The sequence below is a fragment of the Ascaphus truei genome, unplaced genomic scaffold (genome assembly GCF_040206685.1).
Source record: "Ascaphus truei isolate aAscTru1 unplaced genomic scaffold, aAscTru1.hap1 HAP1_SCAFFOLD_2688, whole genome shotgun sequence".
In the NCBI taxonomy this organism is placed as follows: domain Eukaryota; kingdom Metazoa; phylum Chordata; class Amphibia; order Anura; family Ascaphidae; genus Ascaphus; species Ascaphus truei.
In genome coordinates this window covers 17517-32642 of record NW_027455630.1, presented here as the reverse complement: position 1 = coordinate 32642, position 15126 = coordinate 17517, and the positions used below count along the sequence as shown (strand labels likewise).

General features: G+C 52.4%; 1 protein-coding gene across 1 annotated transcript in view; it reads right to left on the bottom strand.

Annotated features, from left to right (window-relative positions):
* Positions 1 to 309: 309 nt before the first annotated feature.
* Positions 310 to 15126, bottom strand: part of LOC142481469 (semaphorin-7A-like) — a 29900-nt gene continuing 15083 nt past the window's right edge. Inside the window, exons 5-9 of the mRNA XM_075582877.1 lie at positions 9258 to 9450; positions 8582 to 8697; positions 6644 to 6798; positions 1013 to 1068; positions 310 to 763 (exon numbers count right to left, since the gene is read on the bottom strand). Of these exons, the coding sequence (XP_075438992.1) occupies positions 432 to 763; positions 1013 to 1068; positions 6644 to 6798; positions 8582 to 8697; positions 9258 to 9450 (852 nt within the window). The 3' untranslated portion in view covers positions 310 to 431. The remainder of the gene's footprint in view (positions 764 to 1012; positions 1069 to 6643; positions 6799 to 8581; positions 8698 to 9257; positions 9451 to 15126) is intronic.

The window sequence follows — 15126 nt, the reverse complement described above, 5'->3', positions numbered from 1 at the left end:
TCCCTCTCAACTTCCCTCTCTCCCCTCCCCGTCCCCTCTGCCCCCTTTTCCTATCCCCTTTCTCCCACCGCCTCCCCTGCCCTCTCCCTCCCTATCCCCCCTCCATCTCTTTCCCCCCTCTCCCCCCTCCATCTCTTTCCCCCCTCTCCCCCCCTCCATCTCTTTCCCCCCTCTCCATCTCTTTCCCCCCTCTCCATCTCTTTCCCCCCCCCTCCATCTCTCTACCCCCCATCCATCTCCCCCCCCCCTAAATCTCTCTCCCCCCCCTCCATCTCCCCCCCCTAAATCTCACTCTCCCCCCCCCCTCCATCTCCCCCCCATCGCTGGGAAATAATTAACAGCGCGTTAGCCATGCGTTACAGGACAGCGAGATATACAGGATGCTAACGACTCCTTCACCCCCCATACCGAGCTGGGGGGTCACATCAACGTCACAGCCAGCACAGCCACCCCGCCAGCCAGCCGAGGGGAAGCAAGGCACTGCCGCTGTCCCTCGCCAGGAAATGCTCCGCGACCACCCGCTGCGCCCCGCCCTCCTGCGCCAGGCACTGGTAGCGCCCGTACTCTGTCACATGGAGGAGGAGTAGAGTACAGGAGCCATTGTGGGGAGCGCAGTGACCCAGGTCCTGGCCGTCGCGTGTCCAGCTGTACGTGGCGTGTTCGGACAGCGCGGGGCTGGTCAGGAAGTAACGGGTCCCGTGGCGGACGCCCTCACCCGCCGGGGCCTCACCCGAAGCCCGACCTCGATACTGCTTGTGTGGCTCTAGAGAGAGACGCGGGTCAGTCAGTATATAGCACGCGGCACACGTTACCTGTATATAGCACAGAGGGGGCACCTCCTACCTGTACATAGCACCGAGCACACATCTACCTGTATACAGCACAGAGGGGACACCTCCTACCTGTATATAGCACTGAGGGGACCTCTTCTCTCTGTATATAACATTGGGGGGGATCTATTCTCTGTATATAACACTGAGGGGACCTCTTCTGTATATACATAAATACTTACTTGTGTTCGTACACTTGGAGAATGATCCGTGTGTAATATTCTGCAGCATGGCGGCCCTGAAACAGTTAATAGGAAAAGTTAGGTACAGAGCAAACAGTTCTTTAGACCTAATGACCAGGACGTGTTTAATGTGTTAAAGGGTCAGTCCCACGTAGGTTCAAAGTGACCTAATGACAGGGACGCGTTTAATGGGTTAAAGGGTCAGTCCCACGTAGGATCAAAGTGACCTAATGACAGGGACATGTTTAGTGGTTTAAAGGGTCAGTCCCACGTAGGGGCAAAGTGACCTAATGACAGGGACGTGTTTAATGGGTTAAAGGGTCAGTCCCACGTAGGGGCAAAGTGACCTAATGACGGGGACGTGTTCAATGGGTTAAAGGGACAGTCCCATCTAGGGGCAAAGTGACCTAATGACCGGGATGTGTTTAATGGGTTAAAGGGACAGTCCCACGTAGGGGCAAAGTGACCTAATGACCGGGACATGTTTAATGGGTTAAAGGGTCAGTCCCATCTAGGGGCAAAGTGACCTAATGACGGGGACGTGTTCAATGGGTTAAAGAGTCAGTCCCATCTAGGGGCAAAGTGACCTAATGACAGGGAAGTGTTTAATGGGTTAAAGGGTCAGTCCCATCTAGGGGCAAAGTGACCTAATGACAAGGACGTGTTTAATGGGTTAAAGGGACAGTCCCACGTAGCGGCAAAGTGACCTAATGACCGGGACGTGTTTAATGGGTTAAAGGGACAGTCCCACGTAGGGGCAAAGTGACCCAATGACCGGGATGTGTTTAATGGGTTAAAGAGTCAGTCCCACGTAGGGGCAAAGTGACCCAATGACCGGGACGTGTTTAATGGGTTAAAGAGTCAGTCCCACGTAGGGACAAAGTGACCTAATGACGGGGACGTGTTTAATGGGTTAAAGAGTCAGTCCCACGTAGGGACAAAGTGACCTAATGACGGGGACGTGTTTAATGGGTTAAAGAGTCAGTCCCACGTAGGGGCAAAGTGACCTAATGACCGGGACATGTAGTGTGACAGTCCCCAGAGTTACACACTCGTACACTGAACCATCTACCAGAGACTTGGAGACTCTTGAAATCTGACCTATTATCATGAACCCCTCACACTTGGGACGTATCGCGCCGTCCGTTTGCGCAGACGTGGGGAAAAATGCGCTTTCCTATCCCCCGTCTAATACGCGGCATATTTCTGTCGTGTATTTTCACTGCTGTACAATTTGCCGCTAGTAAAAAAAAAAAGAAAGAAAGACTTTGCCCGCCTTCGGGGCGACGGAGAAAACCACCGCAAGCCGCTCATTCCCAATACACAGACCGGCGCCGATATGCAAACAGGACTCCGCCCCTAACGCCTCCCACTCACTCTGTAAATCCCTCATCTCGTTCAGGCAGACGCCCCCCCCCTGAACATGGCGCAACTTTGGTGAAGATATAGGTATACAGTAGTTATGTTTCAGCGAGATTTGCGTCAAAATAGTGACTTTGCGCCACCATTTCCCCCCTGATATATAGAGCATTTCATTCTTTGCAATGCATAATAAGATTGCTCATTTGGTATCGTGATGGTGACTGTAAGAGACGTGTGCAGAGGTACGCAATGGAGACCGTTATTAAGGTGAAATTAAAATAAGGCTTTATTGCGCTTGTCCCTTTAAATAGCACAGCAAACAGAAACATACAAAAACGGCAAACACCTATCCCTGTGTAAGGGCTAAATTACTACCCCAGTCCCTTTCTCCAGGGCTGGAGGGATAATTCTATTACCACCCTATTCCCCAAAATCTCAAGAGATACCTTAAAGCAGGTGGCCCTTTATGTCAGTCTCTGGTAGGTTCCTGGGTCCCCTATGTCCAGGAATATAGGTCTCTGGGTGTATTGATCTCAGCAGAGCCTTTCTGCTCAAGACCTCTTTCCTCTTGTCAGCACCCTTGTGTACTGAGGAAAATCTCCCTCCTGTTTCTGGGAACAGGCTTTTTCTAACAGAGTCTTAATCATCCAGGTGGAGTCTGACTAATTGCTGGTGTACAATTAACCAGCACACTGCTGGATTAGAGGCACATTTCTTTAACAGGGATAAGTCCCTGTTACATACCTCCCCTGTTACAGTGACGTCATCACGTTCGGAGGTGCGCAAGGAGTTCCAGTGTTCTCAGAAGTCTCAACCGGCTGATTCTTTATACTGCCGATACTCTCACCCTGATGTGTGAGCCCAAACTGATGTACCTGTTAGACGCTGCGGGGCCACGTCCACTCGTGGCAGGAGCTGTAGATGGCCATATCCAGTGCACCCAACCTATCCTGGACCCTTCCACCCCTGTTGATGACTCCCAGATTAGAGATTTCTCTCCAATGTATTTGTTCTTTTAATATCCTGTAAGTGCAATTCTCTGGGACTGCTTTTCATTAATAAATTCCCCCCTTTTTAGGCTGCGGTCCCAGTGTGCACTGTAGCACGCGTGCCCGGCGGGGGGGGCGGCGCGTGCACAGCGCTTCACCGTGATCTGCAGTCCTGGGAGAGAGGGAGCGTTTGCGACGGGAGGGGGCGTGGAGGGGGTTTTGTAGGTGCGTTGTTATGACCTCACGCGTCTGGTTCACCGTCATTGGCTGAAACGCCGGCGGGGGCGCGGCCACGCCTCCTTCGCAAACTGTAAGCTCAATTTCACTGTCTCACTGAAAACCTGTCGCGCACCGCTGGGGAAATTTGCGCGACAAGGTAATAACTGGGACCGGACTAGGGGGGCGAAGTTTGAACCGTGCGCTGTAGAAGGTACTGGGGCAGCGGTAAAGCATATAGCAACTGTAAATATTCCTGTATGTTCATTTGCATGTCTTAGGCCGAGTCCATAGAAGGACAAGCAGCGCTGAGCCGTGCGGACGCTCCGCGCTGATCCCCTGCATCTTCAATGTTGATGACTTGACAGGGGGCTCACGCGCGCGTCTGCAGGCGTGCGGAGGCGCTGGATTTTTCAGCCGACAGCCAAGCTGTTTTTCAGTGCGCTGTCGGCTGTAAACATCCAATCAGCGCGGAGCAGCGTCAACGTCACTGCCCCGCCTCCCTCAGTCTCCCCCCGCCTCCGATCGCGCCCGCTGGCTCGCCTGCATGGGCATGAAATCGCACAGATTTCAGCAGGCGAGCCTCAGCGTCAGCGCGGCTCCGAACTCCTCACCCCTCTATGGCCCCAGCCTTAGGCAGGTCTGCAACCCTGTCTTTCACCATTATCGCCCAGCACACAGCACTTCCACTGCAGCAAGGGATTCTGGGAAATGACATGCAAATGAGCACACAGTGCCACCTTTTATCTCAAGCTCCTATTACAGAGCAACCCTTAAGCCAATGTATGCAATGTATGTATACAGGAATATTTACAGTTGCTATATGCTTTACTGTGGAGGGTTTTTGTCACTTTTTTTACCCACCATAACCTTAATAAGTGTGGTGAATACCTACTCTTAGTCTCAAACCAGCAGAGCCAGCAACCAACCTCACACTGATGATACCCATTAGGTTGAAACATGTCTGTGAGTGGGTTATTGGCTTTGCATCTTGCCCCAGCTATGCTTAAAAGCTGTGCTTAAAGGAGCATGCATTGATTTAAGGGTTGCCCTGTAATAGAAGCTTGAGCTAAAAGATGGCACTGTGTGCTCATTTGCATGTCATTTCCCAGTGTCCCTTGCTGCAGTGGAAGTGCTGTGTGCTGGGGGATAATGGTGAAAGACAGGGTTGCAGACCTGTCTAAGACATGCAAATGAACATACAGGAATATTTACAGTTGCTACATATATATATATATATATATATATATATTTTGAAGGAAAAGATGGCACAGTGCTCATTTGCATGTCATTTCCCATAATTCCTTGCTTCCGTGGAAGCACTGTATGCTCTCCTCCCATTTAACTATAAACGGCTCAGTCAGCTGGATTTCATTTAATTCGTAACCCACGGAGGGACGATTCCTGATCTCAGCACACATTTCCAGACTACAGATATCCCATTACAATTTGAGTTGTTTCACCAATACCCGTTTGTAATCTCGAAATAGCGAGGTCAAATGTTGCCTATCTACATTGCAGTGACTCCCTTCTGCGCGGTCAGAAAACCCGTCTCTCGTATCTCTGTCCCAATTATTATCATCTATGATAAAAGCCACGGTTAAAAACGGTGATTCCCAACTATGGAGGCATTTATAGTGTAAAGCAGGGGCGCGCAAACTTTTCTGTTCGCGCCCCACCTGCCACCTCTCCCCCCTGTTCGCGCCCCCCTTCCCTTACCGACTCCGAGCTTTGCGGCGTCATATGACGTCATGCGACGTTGTGTTGGCAGGGAAGCGCGTAGCCGTTTGACGCCGCGTTGTCATGGCGATGTGTCGCCGAAGAGGCGGATGAGACCAGGAAAGAGATTTACAGAGGCCTTGCGCGCCCCCCACGGCCTTTAATTTAAATGCCTTGGGGAAGAGAGCGGGGCCTCAGTAACCGCCGTGCGCCCCCCACTTTGCGCAGCCCTGGTATACAGGTCACAGCCCTTCAAAACTGAGCTGGGAAACCACGGAATATGTCAAGAAGAGACAATCATTGGAAATCCAAAAACAAAATGGCGGTCCCGCTGCAAGTTTAAAATATCTAGCTACAAAAAACTGGCGAATGTGAGGTAAGAGCAGGGCTTCATACCTCCAAAAAGCCTAACAAATGTAAGAAAAAAACGCTGAGATATTTGAAATAAAAACAAAACCACTCAAAAGTAGCAATAAATGTATCAATTAATCATGAATCCATTAAATATATACTTTACTAACTACCTAAATAGATGGGGTAGTGACTCAGAGGCTATTAGCTCTACATCTAGACATGTATTAACTCACCCCCCCCCCCCCCCTCACGAGTCTTACGTGCGGCGTCTCCCGGCATTCTCCGTCTTCAACTTGTACTTTTTCCCCTGCAGCTCCAGTTAAAATGGCCGCGCAGCGTCAAATGACACAGCATTGCCATGGCAACAGGACGCTGTGACGTCACGCAACGTGACAATACGCCCCGTTGCCATGGCAACACGGCATCATTTGACGCCACACGCGGCCATTTTAACTGGAGCTGAAGGGGAAAAAGTACAACTTGAAGAGGAAGACGGAGAATGCCGGGAGACGCCGCCGCAGGTAAGCACTTTACAGGGCCCAAAATGCACTCGCCCCAGGCGAGCGGGCGAGTGCATTTTTTTCGAGTTGTTTGTGTGTGTGTGTATATATATATATATACTGGTTCCATTATAGTGTGTGTGTAATGGAATATATACTGGTTCCATTTGCCTGGTGGCAGATAATAAGTCGGATAGCTACTAGTAGAAAGGTTACACTGAAAGCAGACAGAGAAAGAAAGAGAGGAAGTAGGTTGGCACGAGGAAGAATTGGGGATATCACAAGGTATTAAAGTAATGAGGGAGAGGGAGAGTGATGGGGGTGGAGGAAAGAGAAGGGGGTGAGGGGAGGAGGGAAGGAATGAGCAACGCCGGGTACTTACAGCTTCTCTTAGTTTGACATTGCTATGGAGATATATTGGAAATACAGCGACAGTGCGGCCATTTTGTAATCCTGGTTGTGTTTTGGGTGTGGTGGTATGACACACTCACCCCGCGCTGTTCAGAACCGACCCGCATGCGCTCCCTGTCCATCCGCAGTAAGGGTCCCGGGACAGGACGCAGCCCTCGCATGTCTGCTCGTAACCCCCACACGTATCCAGGGCGAGCCGGGCGACCTCACGGGGGGACCCCACATACAGGGCGTGCTGGGGGGGGGGGAGAGACCTCAATTATACATCACAATCACTGTGCGTACCCCCATATATATATAGAGCAAATGTAAATATCACTTGTGAGCACATTCACATATGAATTAGCCCCGCTAATGTATGTAACACCGTGCGTGTGTGTGTGTTTAGTGATGTGTGTGTGTGTGTATAGTGATGTGTGTGTGTGTGTGTGTGTGTATAGTGATGTGTGTGTGTGTGTGTATAGTGATGTGTGTGTGTGTGTGTGTGTGTATAGTGATGTGTGTGTGTGTGTATAGTGATGTGTGTGTATAGTGATGTGTGTGTGTGTGTGTGTGTGTGTATAGTGGTGTGTGTGTGTGTGTGTGTGTGTGTGTGTGTGTATAGTGATGTGTGTGTGTGTGTGTGTGTGTGTGTGTGTATAGTGATGTGTGTGTGTATAGTGATGTGTGTGTGTGTGTGTGTGTGTATAGTGATGTGTGTGTGTATAGTGATGTGTGTGTGTGTGTGTGTGTGTATAGTGATGTGTGTGTGTGTATAGTGATGTGTGTGTGTGTGTGTGTATAGTGATGTGTGTGTGTGTGTGTGTGTGTGTATAGTGATGTGTGTGTGTGTGTATAGTGATGTGTGTGTGTGTTTAGTGATGTGTGTGTATAGTGATGTTTGTGTGTGTGTGTGTGTGTGTGTGTGTGTGTGCCCTTCACTCCGCCTCAGGCCAATGAGAGGTGTGCGGGGGCGGGCGGCCCAAGGGAGCAATCTCATTGGCCTGGCCCAAGGTCCAATGAGATTGCCGCTAGGGACACGGGGAGGGGCACAGGGAGACACATACAGTCCCGGACACATAGGACACTTTCAGAAATATATAGTAGATAAATAAATGTAAATATAACTGTATGCTCATTTGCATGTCTTAGACAGGTCTGCAACCCTGTCTTTCACCATTATCACCCAGCACCCAGCACTTCCACTGCAGCAAGGGATTCTGGGAAATGACATGCAAATGAGCACAGTGCCACCTTTTGCTGCAAAACCATTTTAAACATGGTTCCCTATAGGCTTAAGCTTGCTGCATGGTCACAGCTTTGAGCACAGTCAGGGTTAAGATGCATCCTCATTGCTTCAGCTTTGCATAACCAGTATAACCAACCCCACACCGAGGATTCCCATTAAGATCGAAACAGTCTGTCTGTGGGTGGGTTTTCTGGCTTTGCATCTTAACCCTGGCTGTGCTCAAAGCTGTGACCATGCAGCAAGCTTAAGCCTATAGGGAACCATGTTTAAAATGGTTTTGCAGCAAAAGGTGGCACTGTGTGCTCATTTGCATGTCATTTCCCTGAATCCCTTGCTGCAGTGGAAGTGCTGTGTGCTGGGTGATAATGGTGAAAGACAGGGTTGCAGACCTGTCTAAAACATGCAAATGAACATACAGTAATATTTCCATTTGCTTTATGCTTTACTGTGGAGGGTTTTTGTCACATTTTTGTACTCACCATAACTTAACTAAGAAGTATATATATATACACACACACACACACGCAAGGAGGGTTGTGTGCCATTACTCCCTTCCCTCCTACGCTATCCTCGCACCCTACTCTCTCCTCTCCCACACTACTCTCCTCTCCCCTCCTACTCCCTCCTCCCCCCTATACTCTCTCCTCCTCCCCTCCTTGCTGTTCTCCCCCTTCCTATCCCCCTATTCCCTCTCCCCCCTCTCTCCCCTACTCTCTCCCCCCTCCGTTTCTCTGTCCCCTTATTCCTCCCTCAGTCTCCTTTATTTCTCTCTCGCCCGCCCCCCGCACACCTCCTTGGGGTCCAGTTCCATGTACACGATCTCCCCTGGGTGCTGGAATGGACGCGTCTCCAGCACATTCATGGCTCCATCATCCAGCTCTACAAACTTGTGCACAGCTCCGTTATCTGGGGAGACGAGGGGTTAATGGTGCAACGCTCTGCCGGTCTGTACGTAGGAGGGGTGAGGGTGCGACGCTCTGCGGGTCTGTACGTAGGAAGGAGTGAGGGTGCGATGCTCTGCGGGTCTGTATGTAGGAGCGGGTGAGGGTGCGATGCTCTGCGGGTCTGTATGTAGGAGCGGGTGAGGGTGCGATGCTCTGCGGGTCTGTATGTAGGAGCGGGTGAGGGTGCGATGCTCTGCGGGTCTGTATGTAGGAGCGGGTGAGGGTGCGATGCTCTGCGGGTCTGTATGTAGGAGCGGGTGAGGGTGCGATGCTCTGCGGGTCTGTATGTAGGAGCGGGTGAGGGTGCGATGCTCTGCGGGTCTGTACGTAGGAGCGGGTGAGGGTGCGATGCTCTGCGGGTCTGTAGGAGCGGGTGAGGGTGCAATGCTTTGCGGGTCTGTATGTAGGAGCGGGTGAGGGTGCGATGCTCTGCGGGTCTGTATATAGGAGCGGGTGAGGGTGCGATGCTCTGCGGGTCTGTATGTAGGAGCGGGTGAGGGTGCGATGCTCTGCGGATGGTACCTGTAGCCAGCAGTATGACTCGGTATCGCTTCCCGTCGCGCGCCATCACTTCATCCACCGCCATCTTGGTGTAATGGCTCGAGGTCTGGAACACGGCGTCCTTCCCCGACGGCTCCACCCACTCTGTCACCTCCGGGTGACGGGATATCACCATGAACGTGTCCTCGGGGGTCCGGGTACCGGCGGGGAGACACTGAAACAGAGAGAGGGGGTCAAGAGGGGGAAAGAGTGCGGGAGGGGGGAGCACAGAGAGTGGGGGGAGAGGAGAGGAGCACAGTAGAGTGGGGGGAGAGGAGGGGAGCACAGGAGAGTGGGGGAGAGGAGAGGAGCACAGGAGAGTGGGGGGAGAGGTGGGGAGCACAGGAGAGTCGGGGGAGAGGTGGGGAGCACAGGAGAGTGGGGGGAGGAGAGGAGCACAGGAGAGTGGGGGGAGGAGAGGAGCACATGAGAGTGGGGGGAGAGGTGGGGAGCACAGGAAAGTGGGGGGAGAGGTGGGGAGCACATGAGAGTGGGGGGAGGAGAGGAGCACAGGAGAGTGGGGGGAGAGGTGGGGAGCACAGGAGAGTGGGGGGAGGAGAGGAGCACAGGAGAGTGGGGGGAGGAGAGGAGCACAGGAGAGTGGGGGGGAGGAGGGGAGCACACGAGAGTGGGGGGAGAGGTGGGGAGCACAGGAGAGTGGGGGGAGAGGAGGGGAGCACAGGAGAGTGGGGGGAGAGGGGGGAGCACAGGAGAGGGGGGAGCACAGGAGAGTGGGGGGAGGAGCACAGGAGAGTGGGGGGAGGAGCACAGGAGAGTGGGGGGAGAGGAGGGGAGCACAGGAGATGGGGGGGAGGGGAGCACAGGAGAGTGGGGGGAGAGGAGAGAAGCACAGGAGAGTGGGGGGAGAGGAGAGAAGCACAGGAGAGTGGGGGGAGGAGAGGAGCACAGGAGAGTGGGGGGAGAGGTGGGGAGCACAGGAGAGTGGGGGGAGAGGAGCACAGGAGAGTGGGGGGAGGAGGGGAGCACAGGAGAGTGGGGGGAGAGTTGGGGAGCACAGGAGAGTGGGGGGAGAGGTGGGGAGCACAGGAGAGTGGGGAGAGAGGAGGGGGGCACAGGAGAGTGGGGGGAGAGGTGGGGAGCACAGGAGAGTGGGTGGAGATGAGGGGAGCACAGGAGAGTGGGGGGAGGAGGGGAGCACAGGAGAGTGGGGGGAGAGGTGGGGAGCACAGGAGAGTGGGGGGAGAGGAGGGGGGCACAGGAGAGTGGGGGGAGAGGAGGGGAGCACAGGAGAGTTGGGGGAGAGGAGGGGAGCACAGAAGAGTGGGGGGAGGAGGGGAGCACAGGAGAGTGGGGGGAGAGTTGGGGAGCACAGGAGAGTGGGGGGAGAGGTGGGGAGCACAGGAGAGTGGGGGGAGAGGAGGGGGGCACAGGAGAGTGGGGGGAGAGGTTGGGAGCACAGGAGAGTGGGGGGAGAGGTGGGGAGCACAGGAGAGTGGGGGGAGAGGACGGGAGCCCAAAAGAGTGGGAAGGGGGAGCACAGGAGAGTGGGGGGAGAGGAGGGGAGCCCAAAAGAGTGGGAAGGGGGAGCACAGGAGAGTGGGGGGAGAGGAGGGGAGCTCAGGAGAGTGGGGGAAGGAGGGGAGCCCAGGAGAATGGGGGGAGAGGAGGGTGTCACGATAGCTTATGACAGGCTATTAATATTACACAAATAACTGGGTCTGAACTGAACGAGGCTTAGATATAACAAATTGTATGTATTCCTTAGGATAGGTGAACAGACGATATAGTACAGTAACAAGACAAGAAGTACACTTACTTTGGGGTTGGGGAATGAGAAGTATGATGTAGCATTTCTCCAGCAATCAGGTAACAATTCAGATAATATCAGAAGACAAAGGGGATAGGGATTACCACGATTTATATATCTTTTGTAACCCTATCCTTAACAGTAAGTTCAGGTGATTGGTTTTCAATTACCTCTAGCCACTCATTAACGTGGGAACACATTTTGATCATGCCCCCCTGCTAGTTGGCACAGGGGCAGTAGCGCTCTGGGGTCTCATTTCTGTAGCCCCACATTTGCATCTGGAATGCCAGCTAGTCTACCCATTTGGTTTTCTGGCAGGATATTCTGTGATGTGAGGTGTTAAATGGGACACTTAAAGGCTGCTCTGGTTTGAGCCGTCTTCGCCCTCAGGTAAACAGTGAGGGTGACAAAATCCTTTGAACAATACTTAAGTCCTAGACATTGGGTCGCCTCCCTGGCCATATGCTACCCTAGTATGCAAAGGAATTACCTCTGGGTTCTGTCCATACCTTGGGACACAGTATTAAAGATAAAACATAAACATATTAAAATATCCGGTTCCCTTGGGTCCAGCGGGACCAAACTTCCCAGTTCTCAATGCCGGAACTGGGACACCCTATGGTCCAATTTGAGACTTGCTACGACCTTCGGAACCGGAGTTACACAAATACACTTTAAACCGTTTTCTATTTTAATACAAAAATCTCCGCTAAAAAGAAATCTCAGCGTTTCACTAAATCCCCATTGAAAACAACGGGCTTCGCCGCCATAGACTTTCAATGGTAAACCGCAGCCGTTGGTGGCTATGGGAATCCGCTGCCATAGACTTTCAACGGGGCTGCGCCGCCGTTGAAGTCAATGGGGTTTTTCCGCCATAGCCGGTCAATGGAAATTGGCCGCCATTGAAGTCTATGGGAAAAGTCCCGAACTTTCAAGGGGGTCCATACTCCGTCGGGTTGGTCCAAGAGGGTCAAGGATGGTTCTGCAGCGATGCCGGAGCAGTGACTACAGATACCCCAAACCTTGATCCTCTGGACCCTCCGGAACCGGAGCTATGGATTCCTAAATTTCAGCTTTTTACACTTAGCCGTTTTCCTGAGCCGTTTCTGCCGCCGCCATTGGAACCTATGGCGCGACCCGCTCTTCTCGGTTCAACCCTTATCGGGGGTCCAGGATTCGGGGACCCGGTTGTGGTCGAGTGGGGGGAGGTCTAGGAACTAGGGGCAAAAAGAATTTTATTTCTAGGTGCTCTAGAACTGTTTATTCCCACGCCACTTGTCGTTGAACTTGACTGTGAACTTGAAGTTGAAGAGATCAAAGCTCTTTTTTAGAAATTGTATCCGCTTTGCGGTTTTGCGGTTTGGACGGCAGCCAACTCGTTCCTGGAAAGCTCCGTCGAGGAAACTCCATTGAAGTCAATGGGCCCATTGACTTACAATGGGAAACCGCCGCTCTCCCTCTCGGACGCACCTGCTGGTCTTCACAGGAAACAGGACCAAAACAGCAAGATTTGCCATTAGAAAGCATTGAGCCCTAATGGTGACCTATGGGGACCTGCAAAATGGTGCCTGAAAAGGCGGGAAAATTACACAAAGAGCTATAATCATTAAAGGACTATTAACCCTTGTACTCCCGGATGGATCCTAGTGTATGTGTGATGCAGACACTGATATAACCAGATGTTACAATAAAACGGGAACAGGGGAATACATATTTTCATGTCATAACAAGGGTTAAATCACATTTCTGGACCTCAGCCCAGTTAACCCCTTGTCTCCCTGGTGAGGTCAGGGGATGGCCAAATGGGGTGCGACCCCTTTAATCCCGGGCCACCCCCTTTCTCCCTCTACACCTCCCCTTCTTAATGGGTGTCCTGTGGCCCACTGGCCCTAACGGGGAGTGGGGCACTGCTGGCACCATTAATGAATTCAGTCTCAGAGGGATAGTCCTGGCGTGAAAGTCCATCAGCATTGCTGTTTTCACTGCCCTTTTTGTGTTGAATGGTAAATTCTAATTCTTGCAACGCTAAGCTCCATCTCAGCAACTTGGCATTTTCCCCTGATACCCTCTGTAGCCAACTCAGGGGATTGTGGTCTGTGATGACCGTGAAAGCCCTCCCATATACATAGGGCTGGAGCTTTTTGAGTGCCCACACAATGGCCAAGCACTCCTTTTCAATGGTGGCATATGCCACCTCCCTGGGGAGCAGTTTGCGACTGAGATACACCACAGGGTGCTCTTTGCCGTCGTCCCCCACCTGGCTCAATACAGCCCCAAGACCAAAGTCCGAGGCATCAGTCTGAATGAGAAAATGCTTGGTATAATCTGGGGCAGCCAGTATGGGGGCTCCAGCAAGCGCAGTTTTCAGTGCCTGGAAAGCAGTTTCACAGGCAGGAGTCCAGGTAATAAGCACAGGCAGTTGCTTCTTTGTCAGATCAGTCAGGGGTTTGGCCACGGCGCTGTACTGTGGGACAAACTTCCTATAGTACCCTGCAGTGCCCAAAAATGCCATGACCTGTTTCTTGGTTTTTGGAACAGGCCACTCAACTATGGCTTCTACCTTGGCTGGCTCTGGTTTGAGATGCCCTCCACCCACCCTGTGCCCTAAGTACAGGACTTCTGCCATCCCTACCATACACTTAGTGGGTTTCAAGGTAAGCCCAGCCTCCCTGATCCTGTCCAGCACCGCAGCTACGTGTCCTATGTGGGATTCCCAGGAACTACTAAAGATAGCAATGTCATCTAAGTAAGCCCTGGCATAGCTCTGCATCCCTTCCAGTAACCTATTGACCAGGCGTTGAAAGGTAGCCGGGGCATTCTTCATCCCAAATGGCATCACCAAAAACTCATAGAGGCCACTTGGAGTGATGAATGCTGACTTCTCCCTAGCCTCCAGGGTCAGTGGGATTTGCCAATAGCCTTTGCTCAAATCCATGGTGGTCAGATACTTTGCCCCCGCGAGTTCATCTAGTAACTCATCCATGCGGGGCATGGGGTAAGCATCTGACACCGTCCCAGCGTTGAGCAACCGGTAGTCCACACAAAACCGGGTGGTCTTGTCCTTCTTAGGAACTAGGACTACCGGACTTGCCCAAGGGCTCTGGGACGGAGTAATTACCCCTAGGGTCAGCATCTCCTCTATCTCCCTTTCCATACTTGTCTTGACCTCTGCTGACACTCTATAAGCGTGCTTATGCAGAGGCTGCAGGTCCCCTGTGTACACTGGATGTTTTGTGAGATGTGTGGTCCCTGGCATGTCAGTGAAGAGGGCGCTAAACTGAGCTAGCATGTCCCTGGCTTCTCCCTTCTGCCTAGCACTCAACTGTGCCCCTATCTCTACCTGTTCCACAGTGTTTCCCTGCCTAGCCTCCCCTAGGAGATCAGGCAGAGCATTGCTCGCCGGATCCTCCAGCAGTGGGCTACAAATGGCCAGCACTGCTCCCATACTCGGTGCTCTGTATTCCTTTAACATGTTAATGTGGTATGTCTTGTGCCTCTCAGGCGCTACCTGTACAACATAGTTGCACTCATTCACCTTTCGGATAACCGAGTACGGTCCCGACCAGGCAGCCATCAGCTTGTTCTCCCGAGTGGGTTTGAGAACAAGCACCTGCTGTCCTGGGATGAATTCCCTGCTACGGGCATGCTGGTCATACCATTGCTTTTGCTTGGTCTGAGCAGCCCTGAGGTGGTCCTGGGCCACCCCCATGAGCATCTCTAACCGGTCTCTGAGATCTACTACATACTGGATCACTGAAGCATCAGTAGCAGTAGTCTCCCCTTCCCATCCCTCATGGAATAGGTCCAGAGGTCCACGTACCCTGCGGCCATATAATAGCTTGAAGGGGGAGAAGCCTGTAGATTCCTGCGGTACCTCTCGGTAGGCAAACAGCAAGTGCTGCAGGTGAATCTCCCAGTCTTTCCCCTCCGCCTCTATAAAGGTCCGATGCATCTGCTTCAGGGTCCCGTTGAACCTCTCACATAATCCGTTTGTCTGGGGGTGGTAAGGGGTAGTGCGCCGGTGCTGTACACCGCATGCATCCCAGAAACAATGTAACAGTTCACTCATGAACTGCGACCCCT